The sequence below is a fragment of the Oncorhynchus tshawytscha genome, linkage group LG14 (assembly GCF_018296145.1).
Source record: "Oncorhynchus tshawytscha isolate Ot180627B linkage group LG14, Otsh_v2.0, whole genome shotgun sequence".
Taxonomy (NCBI): domain Eukaryota; kingdom Metazoa; phylum Chordata; class Actinopteri; order Salmoniformes; family Salmonidae; genus Oncorhynchus; species Oncorhynchus tshawytscha.
In genome coordinates this window covers 24,425,926-24,448,310 of record NC_056442.1, presented here as the reverse complement: position 1 = coordinate 24,448,310, position 22,385 = coordinate 24,425,926, and the positions used below count along the sequence as shown (strand labels likewise).

Here is a 22,385-nt window from a genome sequence, read left to right as displayed (position 1 = left end):
AAGCAAGCCAGCAGTAGTATGCAGGTTGGTATGCAGTGGTATGCTTTCAAGTCTATGGAAATACTTGAAAATGGCTGTCTAGCAATGATCTACAACCAGCTTGAAGAACTTTGAAAATAATAATGTTCAAGTATTGTACAATCCAGGTGTGCAAAGCTCTTGGAGACTTACCCAGAAAGTCTGACAGCTGTCATCACTGCCAAAGGTGATTCTAACATGTATTGACTCAGGGGTGTGAATACATACAGTATGTAAATGAGATATTTCTGTATTTCCTTTTCAAAAAATTCAGGCTGTAACACAACAAAATGTGGAATAAGTCAAAGGGTATGCATACTTTCTGAAGGCACTGTACATAAGAGTACATACATAAATCATATGGATGCACTCTGATGTTGAAACAAGTCTCCGAACGCCAAACATGCGCAAAGAATACGCTCCAAAGTTGTGAGTATTACCTGATCATACTCAGCAGTGTTTTAGTCATAGCCGATTTGAGTTCAAATCAAGCAATATCTTTTGAATGATTAAGTCATGAATATAATCTTGGTTCCCTGACAGATGGAATGAGACATAACACATAAGCCAATGAGCAGGGACCTCAGCCAATGAGCAGAGTGTGAGAGAAAAGGAACCGTTTGATAAAGATCTTGTACATCAACAAGTCCTCCTAATGTGGTTCACCTGGTTGGTCTTTATTGCTTCAGGACGGAAAGTTGCGCTCACCATCCTCGTTGATTTACTTGAGGAGGTTCAATTGAATGCGTCTAATGGAGTCTTACTGGAGCGTATTTCAATGAACTTCAATAACACTCAGCTTTGAGCACACTGAATGGCCAAATTCATACTGTAGAGAACACAGCTATCATTGAGTACAGTCTATGTAGACTGAACGGAGAAAGATCCTGACACCAAATACAGGAGACGCTTTTTCTCAAGAGTGAAGTGTTTTTTTGGTTACCCGAAAATGAACTGTAACATTTTATTTTATTTAATATCACACAATATCAATATTGTCTATCAAGTGAAAGATCAAGTTGAATATTACTAGGACTTTCGATGCAAAGAGCAGGATAGATAATATTGTAAAATTCACATAAAACATAAAATCGGCCGTTTTCAGGTCTAAAAACTGTCCCCCCAAAAATATGGCCCTCCGAAACGTTCTGATTCTTACCTCAATAGCAACACTTTACAACACTGCTGGAACAAACCTAGATATTTCAAACAGGTGGTATTCCCTTTATTTTCAACTATCATTGTGGATAATTAGTGCTGGGATTTTGGAGCTGTAAAAAAAAATCCAACTGCCCTGGAAAACAATTGGTAGAGTATACGTTTGTTTACACTAGGGTTACATTATTAATATTATTATTATTACTATCAAGAGACGCAGACAGTCGTTTTAGTATACGGGTTTCTGCGAAACATTTTGTATGAATTGCACAGCCCAAACTTGCAGCTCCACCCTCAGAGGGCTCCTACAGACATCCCTTCTTAACAAACGCAAGACAACCGTCTACAAAACCCAGTTCAGTGTCTGTTGACAGAAATGAAAAGACCTCTTGAGTTAAGACACACGAGTTGTAAAATATGCATCCATTGGGAATAAAATAAAAGTATTTCTTTTCAATCCACAACCTAGCCTACCAGTAGTTGCAACATTGACAGTAGGTACAGAACAGTGACCGTTAGCATTCTCAAGGGAAATCCCCCTTAAATAGCATTTTTCTTAGAAAGGATGTATGAAATAAGATGTTTTATTGTCAAAGCAGCACCGATGTGAGATTTGGATTTAGTTAAAAACGAATCAGCAGCATGTTTACGAAAGCACATACTTCCATAGACACTGTCAGTATATCTCAAACTGCAGATTCAAGTTTCAGGGAAAGTTAATTTTTTTTATTTGATATATAATAGAATCTTGAGGTAAAACCATAATTATCAATACTGGATCTAATCAATATAAAATGCTGAACCCTTACAAGTTTGCGCTGGAGCGGCTACGGTATACCTCTCCCACACTGTAGAGGTCAGGGGACGCATTCAGTAAGACTGTTCTATAATAAGACATTTCTTCAGAGGAATTGGTGATGAAAGTGTGCTACTGTGCAAAAACAAATGAACATGCTGAAGTTGGAACTAACCGGACAGAATCCGAAAACCCCTGTCCAATTACGGGACCAGCCTACTGTGTTGTGCCATTCTGTGTCTCTGCTATTTGGTACTTCAGCAGAAATCCCTTCCGTAACTCTCTGCTCTTCTAAGGCCATTCCCACCATCATGGTTCTGTTCATGTAAGACCACTGCAGTGAATCAAAGAACATCTCTGTCATTTTTTGAAGATACGAAACAATTATTATCACCGCAATTAGCTGAGTGATATGAAATAATAGCAAGAATCTGGCTGTTAGTTTTCAATGGAATATACATGCACGATCGGATGCCTCTCCCTGGGGACTTGCAGGATTCGGAGTGTCTAGATGTGGTTAAAACAGACATTAAACGGTTAATGCTCACTGTCGTGATGAGTCCAAAACCCACAGCCACAATCACCTGAAAAGTCCGAAGATTATGTGTAACTTTTGTGCGATAATCCCATTGGTTACAGCCATTTAATCCAAGGAACCAGTGCGAGACAACCACACCCAAGAAGAAATACAAAACCAACCAATAGGAATAGAACACCTGGAGCTGCTTTTAAATGGGGTCCTGTACTTGGAGACGTTGGCATTAGATGAAGTCGGTATTGTAAAATCCTGTTTATGAGTTAAAAAGGGAGAATCAGAGAAGTGGGGAGGCAGGCTGGTTCAGCCCAGTAACAGTTTACTTTAGACCAGAGAGCCTGCTCTGCTCTGGGCTGGCACCATGACGGGCACGGCGCCCATGCGCTCCAGCGTGGCCTGGCTTACGGCGTACGAGTGTGTGTACCCGCCATGCGATGCCACCGTCACGGGCTTCAGGCTCACCGAGCCATTGCTGCGCACCATGGTGGGAGGGGAGGGGGCGGAGTTGGTGGTGACCACCAGAGTCTTGGGCGGGGGGAGTGTGTGGCTACCATTAGAGTAGGCCTGGCGGGCCAGGGGTGCGGAGCCCGGCGGAGCTAGCGTCCCGTGTCCTGTGTGCGCTGCATGTCCCCCCGTTTGACCTGTGTGACCTGCCTGCCCCGTAGAGAACGTCTGGCGCGTGTCGCCATTGTAGCGGGTGTAGGAGTTGGTGTCGTAGTTGGGCTTGGGGTTGTGCCAATAGCGGCTGTTGTAGGTGTTGGTGGACGTCAGGGTGTCGTTCTCAGAGGATGAGGCGTCGGCGTGAAACGCTTTCACTGAAGACGACCTCTTAGGGGGCAGGTCGTCCTCCCTGTAAAGCACAAAGGGCACAGGGAGGTCACTATAGGGTTAACAGTTTTTCATATCCAATTCAATCTCTTGAATTGTAAGAGTAATATGTCACTCTTTATCGTATTTCCACACTACCGTTCAAAAGTTTGGGGTCACTTAGAAATGTCCTTGTTTGTGAAAGAAAAACCTTTTTTTTACCAATAAAATGACATCAAATTGATCAGAAATTCAGTGTAGACATTGTTAATGTATTAAATGACTATTGTAGCTGGAAACGGCAGATTTTTTATGGAATATCTACATAAGTGTACAGAGGCCCACTTTCAGCAACCATCACTCCTGTGTTCCAATGGAATGTTGTGTTAGCTAATCCAAGTGAATCATTTTAAAAGGCTAATTGATCATTAGAAAACCCTTTGCAATTATGTTAGCACAGCTGAAAACTGTTCTTATTTAAAGAAGCAATAAAACTGTCTGGCATTAGACTATTTAAGTATCTGGAGCATCAGCATTTGTGGGTTCGAATACAGGCTCAAAATGGCCAGCAACAAAGAACTTTCTTCTGAAACTCGTCAGTCTATTCTTGTTCTGAGAATTGAAAACTATTCCATGCGAGGAATTGCCAAGAAACTGAAGCTCTCGTACAACGCTGTGAACTACACCCTTCACAGAACAGAGCAAACTGGCCCTAACCAATACAAAGAGGAGTGGGAGGCCCAGGTGCACAACTGAGCAAGAGGACAAGTACATTAGAGTGTCAAGTTGGAGAAACAGACACCTCACAAGTCCTCAACTGGCTTCATTAAATAGTACCCGCAAAACACCAGTCTCCACGTCAACAGTGAAGAGGCGACTCCGGGATGCTGGCCTTCTAGGCAGAGTTCCTCTGTCCAGTGTCTGTGTTCTTTTGCCCATCTTAATCTTTTCTTTTTATTGGCCAGTCTGAGATATGGCTCTTTCTTTGCAACTCTACCTAGAAGGACAGCATCCCGGAGTTGCCAATTCACTGTTGACGTTGAGACTGGTGTTTTGCAGATACTATTTAATGAAGCTGCCAGTTGAGGACTTTCAGCTGTATTAACATAATTGCAAAATTGTTTTTTTTAGTGAACACAACGTGCCATTGGAACACAGGAGTGATGGTTGCTGATAATGGGCCTCTGTACGCTTATGTAGATATTCCATTAAAAGAAATCTGCTGTTTCCAACTACAATAGTAATTTACAACATTAACAATGTCTACACTGTATTTCTGATCAATGTGATGTTATTTTAATGGACAAAAAAAAACGTGATTTTCTTTCAAAAACGAGGACATTTCTAAGTGACCCCAAACTTTTGAACGGTAGTGTATATATTTGGTGCTTTTTACGTTAACAAGTGTGTTGCAACATCCAAATATCATCTTAATACACAATTAGTTCTACTGGGTTTTCTTTTTTGTCTTCTTCATGTTTGACTGAGCTGTCAATGAAAACGCTAGTCGGAAATGGACTCAGAATTTGTTATAGTGGGATTGGTTTAAAAAAATTTAAAAAAAGTTTCTTTCAAGGTTATGAACATTTAAATAAGCAAATCCATTTGCAACACCAGTCTGAGCAGTCAGTGTTCCTTGTAAAAACATTTCCAAGACTGTTTTGTGTCCACTAATTAGATTGAACACTGTTTTGAACACTCTCTCGTCGCAGATAAAACTTAGTGGACCTGATACCGATGTGGATGTCTCTGATATCAAAAGGGATTTAAGTCTGACAGTCTATTAATGAACATGCAATGTGCATGACTTATCTTACAAATGTATAGTTAAACAGCTACAGTATGGGGCACCTTTTGGCACACCTACATTAGCCAGAGAGATAATATTTACTTCTGGCCTCAGATGAGCCACAGTGGCCTGTTGTGTTTCATGATATTATAAATGCAATACTTGGTATCCTATTAGTCGGAATAGTGCTTGTAATGATTGTAAAATTGCAAAATAAAATAAAGACAAGTGGTTAAAACTCGAATAAAAAATAAAAAAATGGTTTAAGAGGTCCATTCTTAAACTTTGTATCACTCTATGAGGAGTGACATTCACTTCCACAGTTTCCATTTTGTTTGAATTGTCAGTGGTATTAAGTGCAGAGGCACCACACTGAGACCACATTTAAATTCAGGGACATTATCAACACCCAAATGAGGCAGATGTTATCCCACTCGCTCAGAGCTGAAACATTTCAACAATGATTTATCTTCAAATTGATTTATGAAGTAATTTAGAGGAAGAATAGCAGGCCATTAATACAAACGACAGAGAATTCACATAGTATTTGAAATGACAAATTGGGGTGCGATGAAGAAAAGTTTGAACACCTTAACAAATGGATAGAACTGGATAAAACTAACTTCAAAAGGGTAATCATCCAATTTCAAAGATACAGTATATCTCCGTATATTTTCAACACTTGTCGACTACATAGTCTATGTAGCACCAGAACAGATACGGTGAGTTCAAAGTCTAATGTTTAGACTAGTGTGTTGCTATAGATGGACAGAGAGGTGCGGGAAATGGAAGAAAGCAGGAAGTCAATGGAAAACCCACCTGATCTCGTTGGGTATCTCCTCCTCCTCGTATTTGTTCTTGTTCTTCCAGTAGAAGAGTGTCACCAGCACCAGTAGAGAGCAGATGATGACAGCCAACACGCCCGTGGCGATGGTGCCAGCTATGAGACCCACACTCTGGGGCTGGGCTGAAGGACCAGGGGATGGAGAGAGAGAGAGAGACTAAGTCCTGGGATCATGTTCATTAAGTACAAAACAGAAAAAAATGAACTACCTGAACCTCTCAAATATGACACGCTTGTTTAACAATACATAACGTTTTGTTCGGTTTTCCCTAATGAACGGGACCTAGATCACACACGATCGGTCATGCCTCTACAACAGCTACTGCTAGCTCCTGAAACTCAGCACAAACACCTATTCATCCGTGGCATGAAGCCACTCGAGTAAGCCCTGCATTATGACATGAATAAAACATTGAGGAGCTTTGGTTGAACGCCAACAAAATGCCCCGTGGTTCTCCAGGACCTATAATGATGTCCTCACTCACCACCCCCCCCAGGTAAACACTTTGAAGAGGGAAGCACGGAGGGAGGGATGGAGAAGAAAAGCTGTGTTCACAGGGAGTTTGTGCTGTCTGTGAATATTTCTTAATGAGTTAAATACAGCGGTCCCTGTCTATTTGATCAGGCAACTTTTCATTTGTGCCAACAAAGCTACATGCACTAATATGTTAATACAGTACATTGAATATATCCATGGATGCAAATGGCTCTATTATGCTACCATAGTGGATTGGAGGAAAGATTTACTTGGACTGAAGTGGGATTTCATTTGTCTATTAGGATGTTTGAATTTTAGCATAATATCTGAACCATAATATCTATGATACCTGTACCATTGTGCTTTTATCAGAAAACGATGTGTTAGTGAGTTTTAAAAACCACAACAGATGTGTATTAATACTAGCCATTTCCACTATGAGGGCCGTTTAGGTCAGTATTTTGTTCTACAGATCAGAGAGAGTAGTACAGTGGAAGGTGTTTAACCATACATGCTGCAACATACGCTGGGAGAATGATGCTGTCGTTGTTGACAGCTGAACGGATTGCTGAGTGGCGATAAAGATTTTATAGGATCACTCTACTGATCTAACAGTGGGTCCCCTCCCTGACAGACAGACATACAGACAGCCCCCCGTGCCTCTGTCAGAGCACTCACCACAGCCACAGCTGCCCCGCGGGTGACAAACGGTGACAACCGGTGGCATGCCATTTACTCCTTGACAGTCACAAACCCCAAATGAGACAGTCACTAAATTTGCCACTGGTGTCAGCGACTGACTACTCTAAGGCAGGGTCAGGCGAGTGCAGTAGCAGCATAATAACTCAGGTGACAGTGTTACTACCCACTGGCAGGGGTGGAATTGGGAGAGGGGGAGCGTGGGAACAACGTTTCCCTGGAGTCGCTGAAGGATAGGACTAAAAAACAAACAAAATATAACTAATGTAAAATTGACTGTCCATGAAATGTATGTAGTATGTATAAGCTGGAAGTGGAAGACAAATTATTGTTGTCCATTAATTTACTCCAATTTGGGGAGGGGGGGTATGGTGAGGGGAAAATAATAAAGAACATTTACAAAAGAATATACAGAACCAGTAAAAAAGTTTGGACACACCTAGTCATTCAAGGGTTTTCGTTATATATACTATTTTCTACATTGTAGATGTCACGTGTGCTCTCTCTCAGGCCTCTAGGTCACCAGGCTGCTCGTTATGGCGCACACCTGTCACCATCGTTACGCACACCTGCGCGTCGTCAGACTCACCTGGACTCCATCACTTCCTTGATTACCTGCCCTATATATGTCACTCCCTGTGGTTCCTTCCTCAGTCGTCATTGTTTCTGTTTCATGTCTGTGCGTTGTTTGAGGATCTTGTTTTGTATTATGCTCTGTTTATTTTATTAAAACACTCACTCCCTGAACTTGCTTCCCGACTCTCAGCGCACATCATTACAGTAGATTAATAGTGAAGACATCAAAACTATGAAATAACACATATGGAATCATGTAGTAACCAAAAAAGTGTTAAACAAATCAAAATATATTTTAGATAATTCAAAATTAGCCACCATTTGCCTTGATGACAGCTTTACACACTCTTGGCATTCTCTCAGCCAGCTTCATGGAATGTATTTCAATTAGCATGTTTGTCTTGTTTGAGCCAATCAGTTGTGATGTGACAAGGTAGGGGTGATATACAGAAGATAGCCCTATTTGGTAAAAGACCAAGTCCATATTATGGCAAGAACAGCTCAAATAAGCAAAGAGAAATGACAGTCCATCATTACCTAAAGACAGGTCAGTCAATATGGAAAATGTGCAGTGCAGTCGCAAAAACCATCAAGCGCTATGGTGAAAATGGCTCTCATGATGACCACCACAGGAAAGGAAGACCCAGAGTTATCTCTGCTGCAGAGGATACGTTCCTTAAAGTGAACTCCACCTCAGATTGCAGCCCAAATAAATGCTTCATAGAGTTCAAGTAGCAGATACATCTCAACAGCAGCTGTTCAGAAGAGACTGCATGAATCAGGCCTTCATGGTCAAAAGGCTGCAAAGAAACCACTACTAAAGGACACCAATAAGAAGACGAGACTTGCTTGGGTCAAGAAACACGAGCAATGGACATTAGACCGGTGGAAATCTGTCCTGTGGTCTGATGAATCCAAATGTGAGATTTTTGGTACCAACCGCTGTGTCTTTGTGAGACGCAGAGTAGGTGAATGGATGATCTCTGCATGTGTAGTTCCCACCTTGAAGCATGGAGGAGGAGGTGTGATGGTGTGGTGGTGCTTTGCTGGTGACACTCAGTGATTTATTTAGAATTCAAGGCATACTTAACCAGCATGGCTACCACAGCATTCTGCAGCAATACGCCATCCCATCTGGTTTGCACTTAGTCCCACTATCATTTGTTTTTCAACAGGACAATGACACAACACACCTCCAGGCTGTGTAAGGGCTATTTGACCAAGAAGGAGAGTGTTGGAGTGCTGCATCAGATGACCTGGCATCCACAATCACCCGACCTCAACCCAATTGAGATGGTTTGGGATGAGTTGGACCAGGAAGTGAAGGACAAGCAGCCAACAAGTACTCAGCATGTGGGAACCCCTTCAAGACTGTTGGAAAAGCCTTCCAGATGAAGCTTGTTGAGAGAATGCCAAGATTGTGTAAAGCTGTCATCAAGGCAAAGTTTGGCTACTTTGAAGAATCTAGAATCTAAAATATATTTTGATTTGATTTATTTAACACTTTTTGGTTACTACACTACCGTTCAATTGTTTGGGGTCACTTAGAAATGTCCTTGTTTTAGTAAGAAAAGCAAATTTCTTGTCCATTTAAAATAACATCAAATTGATCAGAAATACAGTGTAGACATTGTTAATGTTGTAAATGAGTATTGTAGTTGGAAATGGCAGATTTCTAATGGATATCTACATAGGCATACAGAGGACCATTTTCAGTAACCATCACTCCTGTGTTCCAATGGCACGTTGTGTTAGCTAATCCAAGTTCATCATTTTAAAAGGCTAATTGATCATTAGAAAACACTTTTGCAATTATGTTAGCATAGCTGAAAACTGTTGTTCTGATTAAAGAAGCAATAAAACTGGCCTACTTTTAGACTAGTTGAGTATCTGGTGCATCAGCATTTGTGGGTTCGATTACAGGCTCAAAATGGCCAGAAACAAAGAACTTTCTTCTAAAATAGGTGACACCAGGATGCTGGCCTTCTAGGCAGAGTCCCTCTGTCCAGTTTTTGTGTTCTTTTGCCCATCTTAATCTTTTTTTTTGTATTGGCCAGTCTGAGATATGGCTTTTTCTTTGGAACTCTGCCTAGAAGGCCAGCATCCCGGAGTCGCCTCTTCACTGTTGACGTTGAGACTCGTGTTTTCCAGATACTATTTAATGAAGCTGCCAGTTGAGGACTTTTGAGGCATCTGTTTCTCAAACTAGACACTCTAATGTACTTGTCCTCTTGCTCAGCTGTGCACCGGGGTTTCCCACTCCTCTTTCTATTCTGGTTAGGGCCAGTTTGCGCTGTTCAGTGAAGGGAGTAGTACACATCGTTGTACGAGAGCTTCAGTTTCTTGGCAATTTCTTGCCTGGAATAGCCTTCATTTCTCAGAACAAGAATAGACTGACGAGTTTCAGAAGAAAGTTCTTTGTTTCTGGCCGTTTTGAGCCTGTAATCGAACCCACAAATGCTGATGCTCCAGATACTCAACTAGTCTAAAGAAGCCAGTTTTATTGGGTTTTCTAATGATCAATTAGCCTTTTAAAATGATTAACTTGGATTAGCTAACACAACGTGCCATTGGAACACAGGAATGATGGTTGTTGAAAGTGGGCCTCTGTACGCTTACGTAACTATTCCATTAAAAAGCAGCCGTTTCCAGCTACAATAGACATTTACAACATTAACAATGTCTACATTGTATTTCTGGATCAATTTTATGTTATTTTAATGGACAAAAAAATGTGCTTTTCTTTCAAAAACAAGGACATTTCTAAGTGACACCAAACTTTTGAATGGTAGTGTACATGATTCCACATGTTATTTCATAGTTTGATGTCTTCACTATTATTCTACAATGTAGAAAATCCTTGAATGAGTAGGTGTGTCCAAACTTTTAACTTGTACTGTATATATTTACAAAAAATATATATGGGGTATTGTAAATGATGCAGACAATTACGTTGATAGAAGCCCCAGTCTATCTGCAATAATAAAGCTGATCTACCCCTTAAAAAAAAAGGAAAAAAAAGAAAAATAAATCCTTGAGGAGTATATCCAGAGTGAAATCATTTTGAACAATAAAATCAATATTTTTAAGGTGAGGTCCAAGGATTTAACATTGATAAGTTCCGATTAGTGTTTTTTTTTTTTAAATGTTTTATTTCGAGTGGTACTGCACAAAGCCCTGCTTATGTCATCATTATGTTGGGTACTTACGTGCCACAACCTGCAGGTTGAGCAGACAGGTGCTCTTGGCGATGGCGTTGGAGGCTGTACACTGGTACAGACCAGAGGTACTGGTACTGATGTTCCTCAGTGTTACGGTCCCTTGCATCTGGTCTGGGGTTTAAACACAAACCATGCCAGTCTAGGGTTAAAACATCACCGGGGAACACCATCCACAACCCCAGAACAAATAGACAAGACATAAAAACATCTCATTCAAATACATTGGGATTAAATTTGAATGAAATTCCTTTAGGACTAATAATTCATGTAACCATTTGCTTGTAAACGTGTTCCAAAACATTCATACATTACTTACATAATTGAAATAACCAAAATCATTTCAAAATCATTTAGGCAGTGGAAATTATTGTTGAGCACATCTTATTTAGTATTATGCAGATATGTTACTTTACATAACAGCTTTATTCAACTAGCTTTAGGATATGGTACTGTAACTGGGACTATTGGCAAAAACCCAATAGAGGGCGCCAAATCACTTACCGTAAAATGGCTGGTGTACATTATATATTCGCATTATATTTCTGTGCCTTGCTGATATAAACTAAATTACAGCGCCGTTGTTCATACGTCTGATAATTGATGGAGTATTACGTTATATTACACTACTGCCTTTAAGAAAAGGCTACCATAGGAGCTTGGAACAAACCACATAAGCACTTAATCCAGATTCCTGGCCTAGATTTCACCCCTAACCTCTTCTCTGCAACATGGGCTGTTTTGCAGACAGATATCATGGTGGCAGTGTTGGTACAGTTGATATCTACTGTGTAAAACAACACAGACAGGCAGGAGGAGGAGTGATGAAGGAAACCTAAGCCGATTAGTCCTTGTGGAGGGTAGCCTTGTGTTGAAGTGAGCAGTAGTGTAGTACGGTAAGAATCACACTGTGCTGTGATGACACAGCTGGAGAGAGAGAGGAGAGGCCACTGCACGGCTCACACACACACACACAAAACTGGGTCCGTATTCAGAAGAAAAGTCTCAGAGTAGAGTGGTGATCTAGGATCAGTTTGCCTTGTAGATCATAATGAATAAAATGACTGGAACTGTTGACCAGCTGATCCTATATCAGCACTCCTACTCTGAGATGCTTTGTGAATGCAAGCCCTGAACTGGACCAGGGTGGGTGGTGGCACCCTGAGGGGCAGAGTTGGGGGGCGGGTGGGCGGAAGCCACGGTGACGTTACCAAAGATACTTGTTGATTTACCAGCGAAGGTGGGGCAAAAGGGCACGCCCACGGCCAGGGGTTTAATACCTTGCATGGCGGTGTGGGGCAGCTTGGGCAGCGACTCCAGTTTCACCCAGGTGTAGCTGGGCGTGGGGATCCCCTCCTCGCTGCTGCACATCAGCATGATGTCAGCGCCCACGTCCAGCGTGCCCTGGACACGGCATGAGGGCACTGACGGGGGCACTGGAGAGACAGAAAGGAGATAGAGGGGTATAGTTAGTACCTTAGCAATCAGCACAGACAGGTCCTAGCCTCCTGAAGAGGCATCGGGTCTTACATGTTACGTTACATTTGAGTAATTTAACAGATGCTCCTATCTAAAGCAGGTCTTGTTCTTATAGTATACACATACAGAACTGTGGTGTCCCAACATGCTATAAGAGTCATCTTTAAAACCAGCTTAGCACACTCATTTGTCAAAATAAATGTCATACAATAGAATTCTTACAATATGCAATGCGTTTACTCTTCCTAGTTTTAATGCATCCATTTCATCACAGTAGGCTATGCACTGTAGCCTGGTCTGTAGTCAAGTTAGAGTTGCCAGGCTATATGTGCATAGTATGCAACCCCTTAATTGTAATTCTAACGCAGCAGAGTGTGTTTTACCCAGCACGGTGAGGCCGATGACCCCGATGTTGCGCCCCCCTCTGTCGGGGAGGTTGTTGACCAGGCACTGGTAGGTCCCCGTGTCTGACAACTGGGTGTTGTTGATGAAGATAGAGGCACTTGTACTTGGCATGGTGGCCACGAAACCCACCCGGCCGTTTAAGTGGTTGGCTAGACTGAACACTTGGCCACCTTGGTAGATGATCACCTGAGATGAGAAAGACAAAAGGCAGAGATTCACTCACACCGTTTCTATGGAATATCATTAGTTTGACCTAACAAAGATCTTATGGATCGAAATGTTGGTCATTAGGAGGTCATTAGGAACGTACAGTGTGCAGGCCTTTCTGTTATTTTTCTAGCATGTGCGAATGACCACTTCTATTTCAATGGAACATCGGAGATTTTCTGTCCACTGTACATCCGGATGCGAGTTCGTGAAACTGTGGCCAACTGTGTCCATCCTGGGTCAGCAGGGGAAAGTGCATTACCTAGATGTCAATTGATGCAGAGCTTTATATTGGGGTACAAACATAATGAGTTGATTAATTTTGAGGAAATAAAGGGTATGACAATATCTTAAATGTGAATGGAAAAACAATGACTGAGGTTAAATGTTATCGTAGAAAGTTAATCAAAAACCTTTCTCTGCTACACGCTAGAGATAATTCAACAAGCAATGTTTAATTAAATTAATTAAAATGCAATACTTCATCCCACAGTTAAATAAAAACCAAACAACAGAGAATCAACAGCCAGGCAAGTGAGTGGATGAGGATTCTGGATACTGAAGGGTGCAGGTGCAACAAACAGTCACAAGAGGGCGACCTAGTGTTGCAGTATATACTGAAGCATCACTTGACAACTGAAAGGATGGAAGGTGGTCCATCCATGTATAACATAGATGTTCTTGAATGATAACACACAGAATATGACAATATAAAAATATCCTGAACTATACAAGTATGTTACATTACAACAAGCATGAATTCAAGAGCAGCTTACAAGCTTTCAAATTGTGAGCAAAAAGAGGGGCACACACAGCTCAATAGTCAACATACTGTTTCCATCACACACAACAAGGAACTAAAACACCTATGGTAACTATGGTAATACTATGAAGAAGCCTAGCCCCATTGACATGGTCAATTCATCTGCAATGCAATTTCTCCTCAGTAAAGTGATGCCAAAGTGGAAAAACATCCAGAAAAATACGTACTATACGTAAAATAAGTACTATTGAAATGAAACCTCCTGTTGATTTGAGCTCTGCAGGTTTGAGAGTCGGAGGTGTTCAAAAGCTTTTTGTTGCTTTGAACTCTGATAGAAGCAGCCATTTGTGCGCACCTTCTAAATAAATAAACACCTAACCCTTCAGCCAGGCACACAAAAGCATGCTGGGGAATCAGGGAAGCTATTCAGCTGTGTTTGAAAGAACACCCATTGAACTGTCCTGTTCAAAGGAACCAGGGATTCACAGAACCATCTCAGTAACGCTGCGTGATGTTCTCCCCTCTCCCTCCCTCCCTTCCTCCCTCCATCCCTTCCTTGTATCCCTCCCTCCAACCGGCTGCCTAACTGCATGTAAATTGCGGCGCCGCAGTTTCCTGAGCGATGTACGCTCCAGTGTGCAAATCGCAGTGATCCCTAGTAAGAACTGGCATGGACCCAAAGACCATGTCCACTGCCATATTCCTCTTGCTATCCCATCCCCTCTCCCTGTAAACCAATGAACAACCCCCCCTCCCAACATTCTCATCAGCCATGACATGGGTTGTATTCATTCGGGCAAAACGTTGCAAAATGTTGAAAACAAGCGTTTCTCATTGGGCAAGTTCAGATAGTATCGGCCCATTTTCTTCCATTTCGTGCCTAGTGAACAGGATCCTGGTGTACGACTCTGGTCTGGATCATCTCCTATACTTCCTATAAAACACAGCATCAGGATACAGCAGTGATTTATTAGGGAGTAAAGGAGAATGGACAGCTTCATTTCCAAGGCTCTACCCACCAGGCCTCACCGTCTGCACGCGGGAAGCAGCAGTTGAAACAATAACAAAGCGCCCTCCTCACCACTGTTTCGCATAAAAACTGAGGGATGGGGCTAAAGAAATGTAACCACTCTCAAATTCATAGACAGAGCTATGGATGCAAGTACTGACCATCCATTATATCAAATGTATAGTTTAAACCATATGTTGAGGCTATGTAGTGTTTGTTTACATTTACTTTGTTTACAAACATTGGAGTAAAGCAAGCTTCTACTGTATTTTGAGTCCCGATGAAGTACGACAGTTGAACTAAGCTCATGAGGCATTTAAGTTATTTTCTACAAGAATCAATCGGTATATACAGTGACGTCGGAAAGACATTTTCCACATTTTGTTACGTAACAGCCTTATTCTCAAATAGATTAAATAAAACAATTTCCTTAGCAATCTACACACAGTACCCCATAATTCAAAGCGAAAACGGGTTTTTAGAAATTTTGCAAATGTATTAAAACCAGAAATACCATATTTACATAAGTATTCAGACCCTTTGCTACAGTATGAGACTCAAAATTGAGCTCAGGTGCATCCTGTTTCCATTGATCATCCTTGAGATGTTTATAAAACTTGATTGGAGTCCACTTGTGGTAAATGATTTGGAAAGGCACACGCCGGTCTTTATAAGGTCCCACAGATGACAGTGCATGTCAGTGCATGTCCGTAGAGACAGGATCGTGCCAAGGCACAGATCTGGGGAAGGGTACCAAAACATTTCTGCAGCATTGAAGGCCCGCAAGAACACACCGGCCTCCATTCTTAAATGGAATAAGTTTGGAACCACCAAGTCACTTCCTACAGCTGGCCGCTCGGCCAAACTGAGCAATCAGGGGAGAAGGGCCTTGGTCAGGGAGGTGACCAAGAACCTGAATGTCTCTCTGACAGAGCTCTAGAGTTCCTCTGTGGGGATGGGAGACCCTTTCAGAAGGACAACCATCTCTGCAGCACTCCACCAATTAGGCCTTTATTGTAGAGTGGTCAGACAGAAGCCACTCCTTAGTAAAAGCACATGACAGCCCGCTTGGAGTTTGCCAAAAGGCGTACCTAAAGACTCTCAGAACATGAGAAACAAGATTCTCTGGTCTGAGGAAACCAAGATTGAACTCTTTGGCCTGAATGTCAAGCGTCACTTCTGGAGGAAACCTGGCACCATCCCTACAGTGAAGAATGGTGGTGGCAGCATCATGTTGTTGGGATATGTTTCAGCGGCAGGGACTGGGAGACTAGTCAGGATTGATGCAAAGACGAACTGAGCAAAGTACAGAGAGATCATTGATGAAAATCTGCTCCAGAGCGCTCAGGACCTCAGACTGGGCCGAAGGTTCACCTTCCAACGTGACAATGATCCTAAGCACACAGCCAAGACAACACAGGAGTGACTTCGGGACAAGTCTCTGAATGTCCTTGAGTGGCCCAGCCAGAGCCCGGACTTGAACCCAATCTAACATCTCTGGAGAGACCTAAAAATAGCTGTTCAGCCACGCTCCCCATCCAACCTGACAAACCTTGAGAGGATCTTCAAAGAAGAATGGGAGAAACTCCCCAAATGCAGGTGTGCCATGCTAGTAGCGTCATACCCAGGAAGACTCGAGGCTGTAATCGCTGACAAAGGTGCTTCAACAAAAGTACTGAGTAAAGGGTCTGAATACTTATGTAAATGTGATATTTCAGTTTTCTATTATTAATAAATTAGCAAAAACAATCTAAAAACGAGTATTTGCTTTGTCATTACGGGGTATTGTGTGTACAACATTTCTTAAAATCCGACCTATATACTATCTTCTTAGAAAAAAGTTTTTTTAATTCCCTAGTACAGCCACTATTGAAGCCTATCAAATGCCTTCTCAAATATGTCCTCTGGTGGTCAAACTAGCACTAACTAGCATTAATGGTAAAAATGTCTGACACTTAAATAACGTGCCACAGAATTCTGCGGCACCATGCAAGCTGTGCTGCAGTACGCTGCATCTTTTAAAGTACAATCCACTGTAGGTTGATGAGGAAAAAATGTAATCACTTTCAGAGTAAGGCTGTAACCTAACAAAATGTGGAAAAAGGCAAAGGGTCTGTATCCACTGTATCCGTCCCAAAGTATATGTAGCTACTGCAGACTGCCCTTTTGATCTGAGGCTAAACATGGAAGATTAGAGTAAACAAACAGAAGAATTAGAAGCGCTCTCTTTGCGAAGTGAGCAGAGGGATATGATCGTCAGTTAGCCTAAAAGGTTGATGCTTGCTAAGTGTTGAGTCTTTGAGGAGCTCGGCTGATGTTCTCACGTTTAATCTAAAGCTTGGTGAACGAAACTCTATCAACAACTTATTTACATCTTATTCATGACCTCAGGGATGGTCTTAAAGATACCAAATACACGAAGCAGTCAGAGAGAGTCTGCACTAATAAACAAACAAGTATGCATAGGGCTATGTCTGGTACGTGAGGAAAGGAAGAGTTAGTGTGCATTGTAAAGGCTTCCTTTCAGTCCATACAATGGATACCGGTCCCAACATTAGAATACATTAGAATAAAAAGACTCGTCATCTGCTCAAAGTAGGGGTCCCACGAGGCCTGACATTTCCAGCGATAACACTCCTGTGGTTCTTTTCGAAAGAGTTATCAAATAAATTAATATAAATCATTTTCATTTCACATCATCATTTTTATATCATATAAAATCATAAAATGGAACACTGTGATCAAACTTCACATGTGACATAACTTTGGACTTTAAATGACTGTACACTTTTCATTATGGCCTATTTTCGATTTTTTTAAATGATGCGTGCGTCATAAACTTACATTCATGAGATCATTTCAGAAATGATCCACGGTGTGTACGGCTCGGACCGTAATCATTCACGACAGCCATTTCCTACAGAGTAGCCTTGCGCTGTCGCAACACTGGCAGCGGTGTACACTCAAACCACAGTGAACCTTTCAGACAGCCCACCAGACAACAGGAAGAAGCAGTACTAGCACGCTTGTGATAGAACTGGGAACAATGGCAAAGTTTCTCTATTTTGAAGCATTCACTGAACTTGCACCCGTACGAAATGTTGTTATGGTTAACGGCATTACTTTATATCACTGGTACTATTCCACGATGACTCTTAGGGAATAACTTCTGTAACTACCCTTTAATATGCATGTCAACTACAGACAATGACCCAGTACTTATCAAAGTGAAGTGGGAAGTACATTAGGTCATAATTGTATGTATTTATTAGCGTGTTACCGGGTAATTACAACTGGTTATTCTACTGGTATTGACCCATGTTTTGAACCAATCTATTGTAACAGGTGGACAATTGTACACGCTTGTGCTGCACTCAAACTACTTCACCCAAGTTGATGAGTGTAGGTGCCTTCTATAATGTACTGTACTGTAGCTCTGATGAGGTGTTGTCGTTCTAGCCTAGAGCTGACTCTGTCTTCATCCTGTTTTAGTGGTACCTGAAAGCCTGAAGTGGCGCGCACACACACATATACACACACAGCACATCTGTACTCCTCTGAGACTACGTCACCAAATGAATGTGGTGTAATAATTCCTTCCTGCTAGAATCATCCACACACAATGTTTCCCGAGCCTCGCCGTTTACACCAAAAGGGTGCTCAGACAGGCGTGAAGGAGGTTAAGGCAGCCGATTGCTTGATGTTAGCAATTCACTCTCCATCTGTGCGTTTGACTGTGTCAAAACAGCCTCTGCGTGTGTGTGTGTGCATGTAGATACCTGTGCAATGCAACCTTGTGTGTAGGTGTGGTGTGTGAGCATGGTGCATGTGTGTGCACGTGTGCACATTTGGATAAGTATTTTTCAGTTGAATGCACCTCGAAGTACAGTATTGTATGTTTTTCTGAGTATGGTTACTCTGTGTGTGTGTGTGTGTGTGTGTGTGTGTGTTTGTGTGTGTGTGAGTGTATTTATTACTCAAGGGCGCAACTTTCACCACCCACACATTCTACGTCCGGCGCCAACAGAGATGGCCGCCTCACAATTCCTCACAATCAAATGTCGTCCGTATTATCTACCAAGGGAATTCTCTTTGATTATAATCACAGCCGTATATATTCCCCCCCAAGCAGCCACATCGATGGCCCTGAACAAACTTTATTTGACTCTTTGCAAACTGGAGACCACATATCCAGAGGCTGCATTCATTGTAGCTGGGGATTTTAACAAGGCTAATCTGAAAACAAGACTCCCTAAATTGTATCAGCATATCGATTTCGCAACCAGGGCTGGTAAAACCTTGGATCATTGCTATTCTAACTTCCGCGACGCATATAAGGCCCTCCCCCGCCCTCCTTTCGGAAAAGCTGACCACGACTCCATTTTGTTGCTCCTGCCTACAAACAGAAACTAAAACAAGAAGCTCCCGCGCTCAGGTCTGTTCAACGCTGGTCCACCCAATCTGATTCCACGCTTCAAGACTGCTTCGATCACGCGGACTAGGATATGTTCCGCATTGCGTCCAACAACAACATTGACGAATACGCTGATTCGGTGAGCGAGTTCATTAGAAAGTGCATTGATGATGTCGTTCCCATAGCAACGATTAAAACATTCCCAAACCAGAAACCGTGGATTGATGGCAGCATTCGCGTGAAACTAAAAGAGCGAACCACTGCTTTTCACCAGGGAAAGGTGACCGGAAACATGACCGAATACAAACAGTGTAGCTATTCCCTCTGCAAGGCAATCAAACAAGCTAAGCGTCAGTATAGAGAAAGTAGAGTCACAATTCAACGGCTCAGACACAAGAGGTATGTGGCAGGGTCTACAGTCAATCACGGATTACAAAAAGAAAACCAGCCCCGTCACGGACCAGGATGTCTTGCTCCCAGGCAGACTAAATAACTTTTTTGCCCACTTTGAGGACAATACAGTGCCACTGACACGGCCTGCAACCAAAACCTGCGGACTCTCCTTCACTGCAGCTGACGTGGGGAAAACATTTAAACGTGTTAACCCTCGCAAGGCTGCAGGCCCAGACGGCATCCCCAGCCGTGCCCTCAGAGCATGCGCAGACCAGCTGGCTGGTGTGTTTACTGACATATTCAATCAATCCTTATCCCAGTCTGCTGTTCCCACATGCTTCAAGATGGCCACCATTGTCCCTGTTCCCAAGAAAGCTAAGGTAACTGAGCTAAACGACTACCGCCCCGTAACATTCACTTCCGTCATCATGAAGTGCTTTGAGAGACTAGTCAAGGACCATATCACCTCCACCCTACCTGATACCCTAGACCCACTCCAATTTGCTTACCGCCCAAATAGGTCCACAGACGATGCAATCTCAACCACAATGCACACTGCCCTAACCCATCTGGACAAGAGGAATACCTATGTGAGAATGCTGTTCATCGACAACAGCTCAGCATTTAACACCATAGTACCCTCCAAACTCGTCATCAAGCTCGAGACCCTGGGTCTCGACCCCGCCCTGTGCAACTGGGTACTGGACTTCCTGACGGGTCGCCCCCAGGTGGTGAGGGTAGGTAACAACATCTCCACCCCGCTGATCCTCAACACTGGGGCCCCACAAGGGTGCGTTCTGAGCCCTCTCCTGTACTACCTGTTCACCCATGACTGCATGGCCATGCACGCCTCCAACTCAATCATCAAGTTTGCGGACGACACTACAGCGGTAGGCTTGATTACCAACAATGACGAGACGGCCTACGAGGTGAGGGCCCTCGGAGTGTGGTGTCAGGAAAATAACCTCACACTCAATGTCAACAAAACAAAGGAGATGATTGTGGACTTCAGGAAACAGCAGAGGGAGCACCCCCCTATCCACATTGATGGGACAGTAGTGGAGAGGGTAGAAAGTTTTAAGTTCCTCGGCGTACACATCACGGACAAACTGAATTGGTCCACCCACACAGACAGAGTCGTGAAGAAGGCGCAGCAGCGCCTCTTCAACCTCAGGAGGCTGAAGAAATTCGGCTTGTCACCAAAAGCACTCACAAACTTCTACAAATGCACAATCGAGAGCATCCTGTCGGGCTGTATCACCGCCTGGTACGGCAACTGCTCCGCCCACAACCGTAAGGCTCTCCAGAGGGTAGTGAGGTCTGCACAACGCATCACCGGGGGCAAACTACCTGCCCTCCAGGACACCTACACCACCCGATGTCACAGGAAGGCCATAAAGATCATCAAGGACAACAACCACCCGAGCCACTGCCTGTTCACCCCGCTATCATCAAGTAGGCGAGGTCAGTACAGGTGCATCAAAGCAGGGACCGAGAGACTGAAAAACAGCTTCTATCTCAAGGCCATCAGACTGTTAAACAGCCACCACTAACATTGAGTGGCTGCTGCCAACACACTGACTCAACTCCAGCCACTTTAATAATGGGAATTGATGGAAATAGATGTAAAATATATCGTTAGCCACTTTAAACAATGCTACTTAATATAATGTTTACATACCCTACATTACTCATCTCATATGTATATACTGTACTCGATACCATCTACTGCATCTTGCCTATGCCGTTCTGTACCATCACTCATTCATATATCTTTATGTACATATTCTTCATCCCTTTACACTTGTGTGTACAAGGTAGTAGTTTTTGAATTGTTAGGTTAGATTACTCGTTGGTTATTACTGCATTGTCGGAACTAGATGCACAAGCATTTCGCTACACTCGCATTAACATCTGCTAACCATGTGTATGTGACAAATCAATTTGATTTGATTTGAAATTGCATTTTTGTCACACCCAGTTTTATCATTGTGATACAAAACGAGGCAACAGTGTGCTTTAGGACCATGCGGACGCCTCCGAGCGGTCGGGTAGTGTCACATTCTGACCTTTATTTCCTTTGTTTTGTCATTATTTAGTATGGTCAGGGCGTGAGTTGGGGTGGGCAGTCTATATTTGTTTTTCTATGATTTGGGTATTTCTATGTTTCGGCCTAGGATGGTTCTCAATCAGAGGCAGGTGTCATTAGTTGTCTCTGATTGAGAATCATACTTAGGTAGCCTGGGTTTCACTGTGTGTTTGTGGGTGTTTGTTTCCGTGTCTGTGTTTTTCACCACACGGTACTGTTTTGGGTTTTGCTCATTCCACAGTTATTGTTTTTGTATTCAGTTGTTCATGTGTCCATTTTCGTATTAAAAGAACCATGGACACTTACCACGCCGCATATTGGTCCTCTGATCCTTTTCGCCTCTCCTCTTCGGAAGAAGAGGAGGAAATCCCTTACAGGTAGTCTGTTTGGAGTGTTTATCTGACTGGATAAATAAATACATATAATTATGTCCCCCCCACTTCTAAAACCAAAGTTACACCCCTGTTATTACTTCTCATTGTGCGTGTGTGTGTGGTGTGTGTCCACGCATGTGTGTGCTTGTCTGCCTGATTGTGTGAGTGTGTGTGTGCGTGCTCCCACTCATCCGTGTGTTTATCTGAGTGTGTGTGTGCATGTGTGCCTGTGTGTGTGGCGAGACCAGCTGCTCCAGGTTAATTAGTGCATAAGATTATTATGTTATGTGGATGAGGTTAAACGTGTTGGAGGCAGGTGAGGTTGTGACGCCTG

At 42.7% G+C, this 22,385-nt stretch overlaps 1 protein-coding gene across 1 annotated transcript in view; it reads right to left on the bottom strand.

Moving 5' to 3' along the window:
• Positions 1 to 261: 261 nt before the first annotated feature.
• LOC112266833 (immunoglobulin superfamily member 11) overlaps positions 262 to 22,385 on the bottom strand; it is a 119,667-nt gene continuing 97,543 nt past the window's right edge. The window contains exons 3-7 of the mRNA XM_024444688.2: positions 12,781 to 12,988; positions 12,199 to 12,354; positions 10,910 to 11,032; positions 5,923 to 6,070; positions 262 to 3,357 (exon numbers count right to left, since the gene is read on the bottom strand). Of these exons, the coding sequence (XP_024300456.1) occupies positions 2,832 to 3,357; positions 5,923 to 6,070; positions 10,910 to 11,032; positions 12,199 to 12,354; positions 12,781 to 12,988 (1,161 nt within the window). The 3' untranslated portion in view covers positions 262 to 2,831. The remainder of the gene's footprint in view (positions 3,358 to 5,922; positions 6,071 to 10,909; positions 11,033 to 12,198; positions 12,355 to 12,780; positions 12,989 to 22,385) is intronic.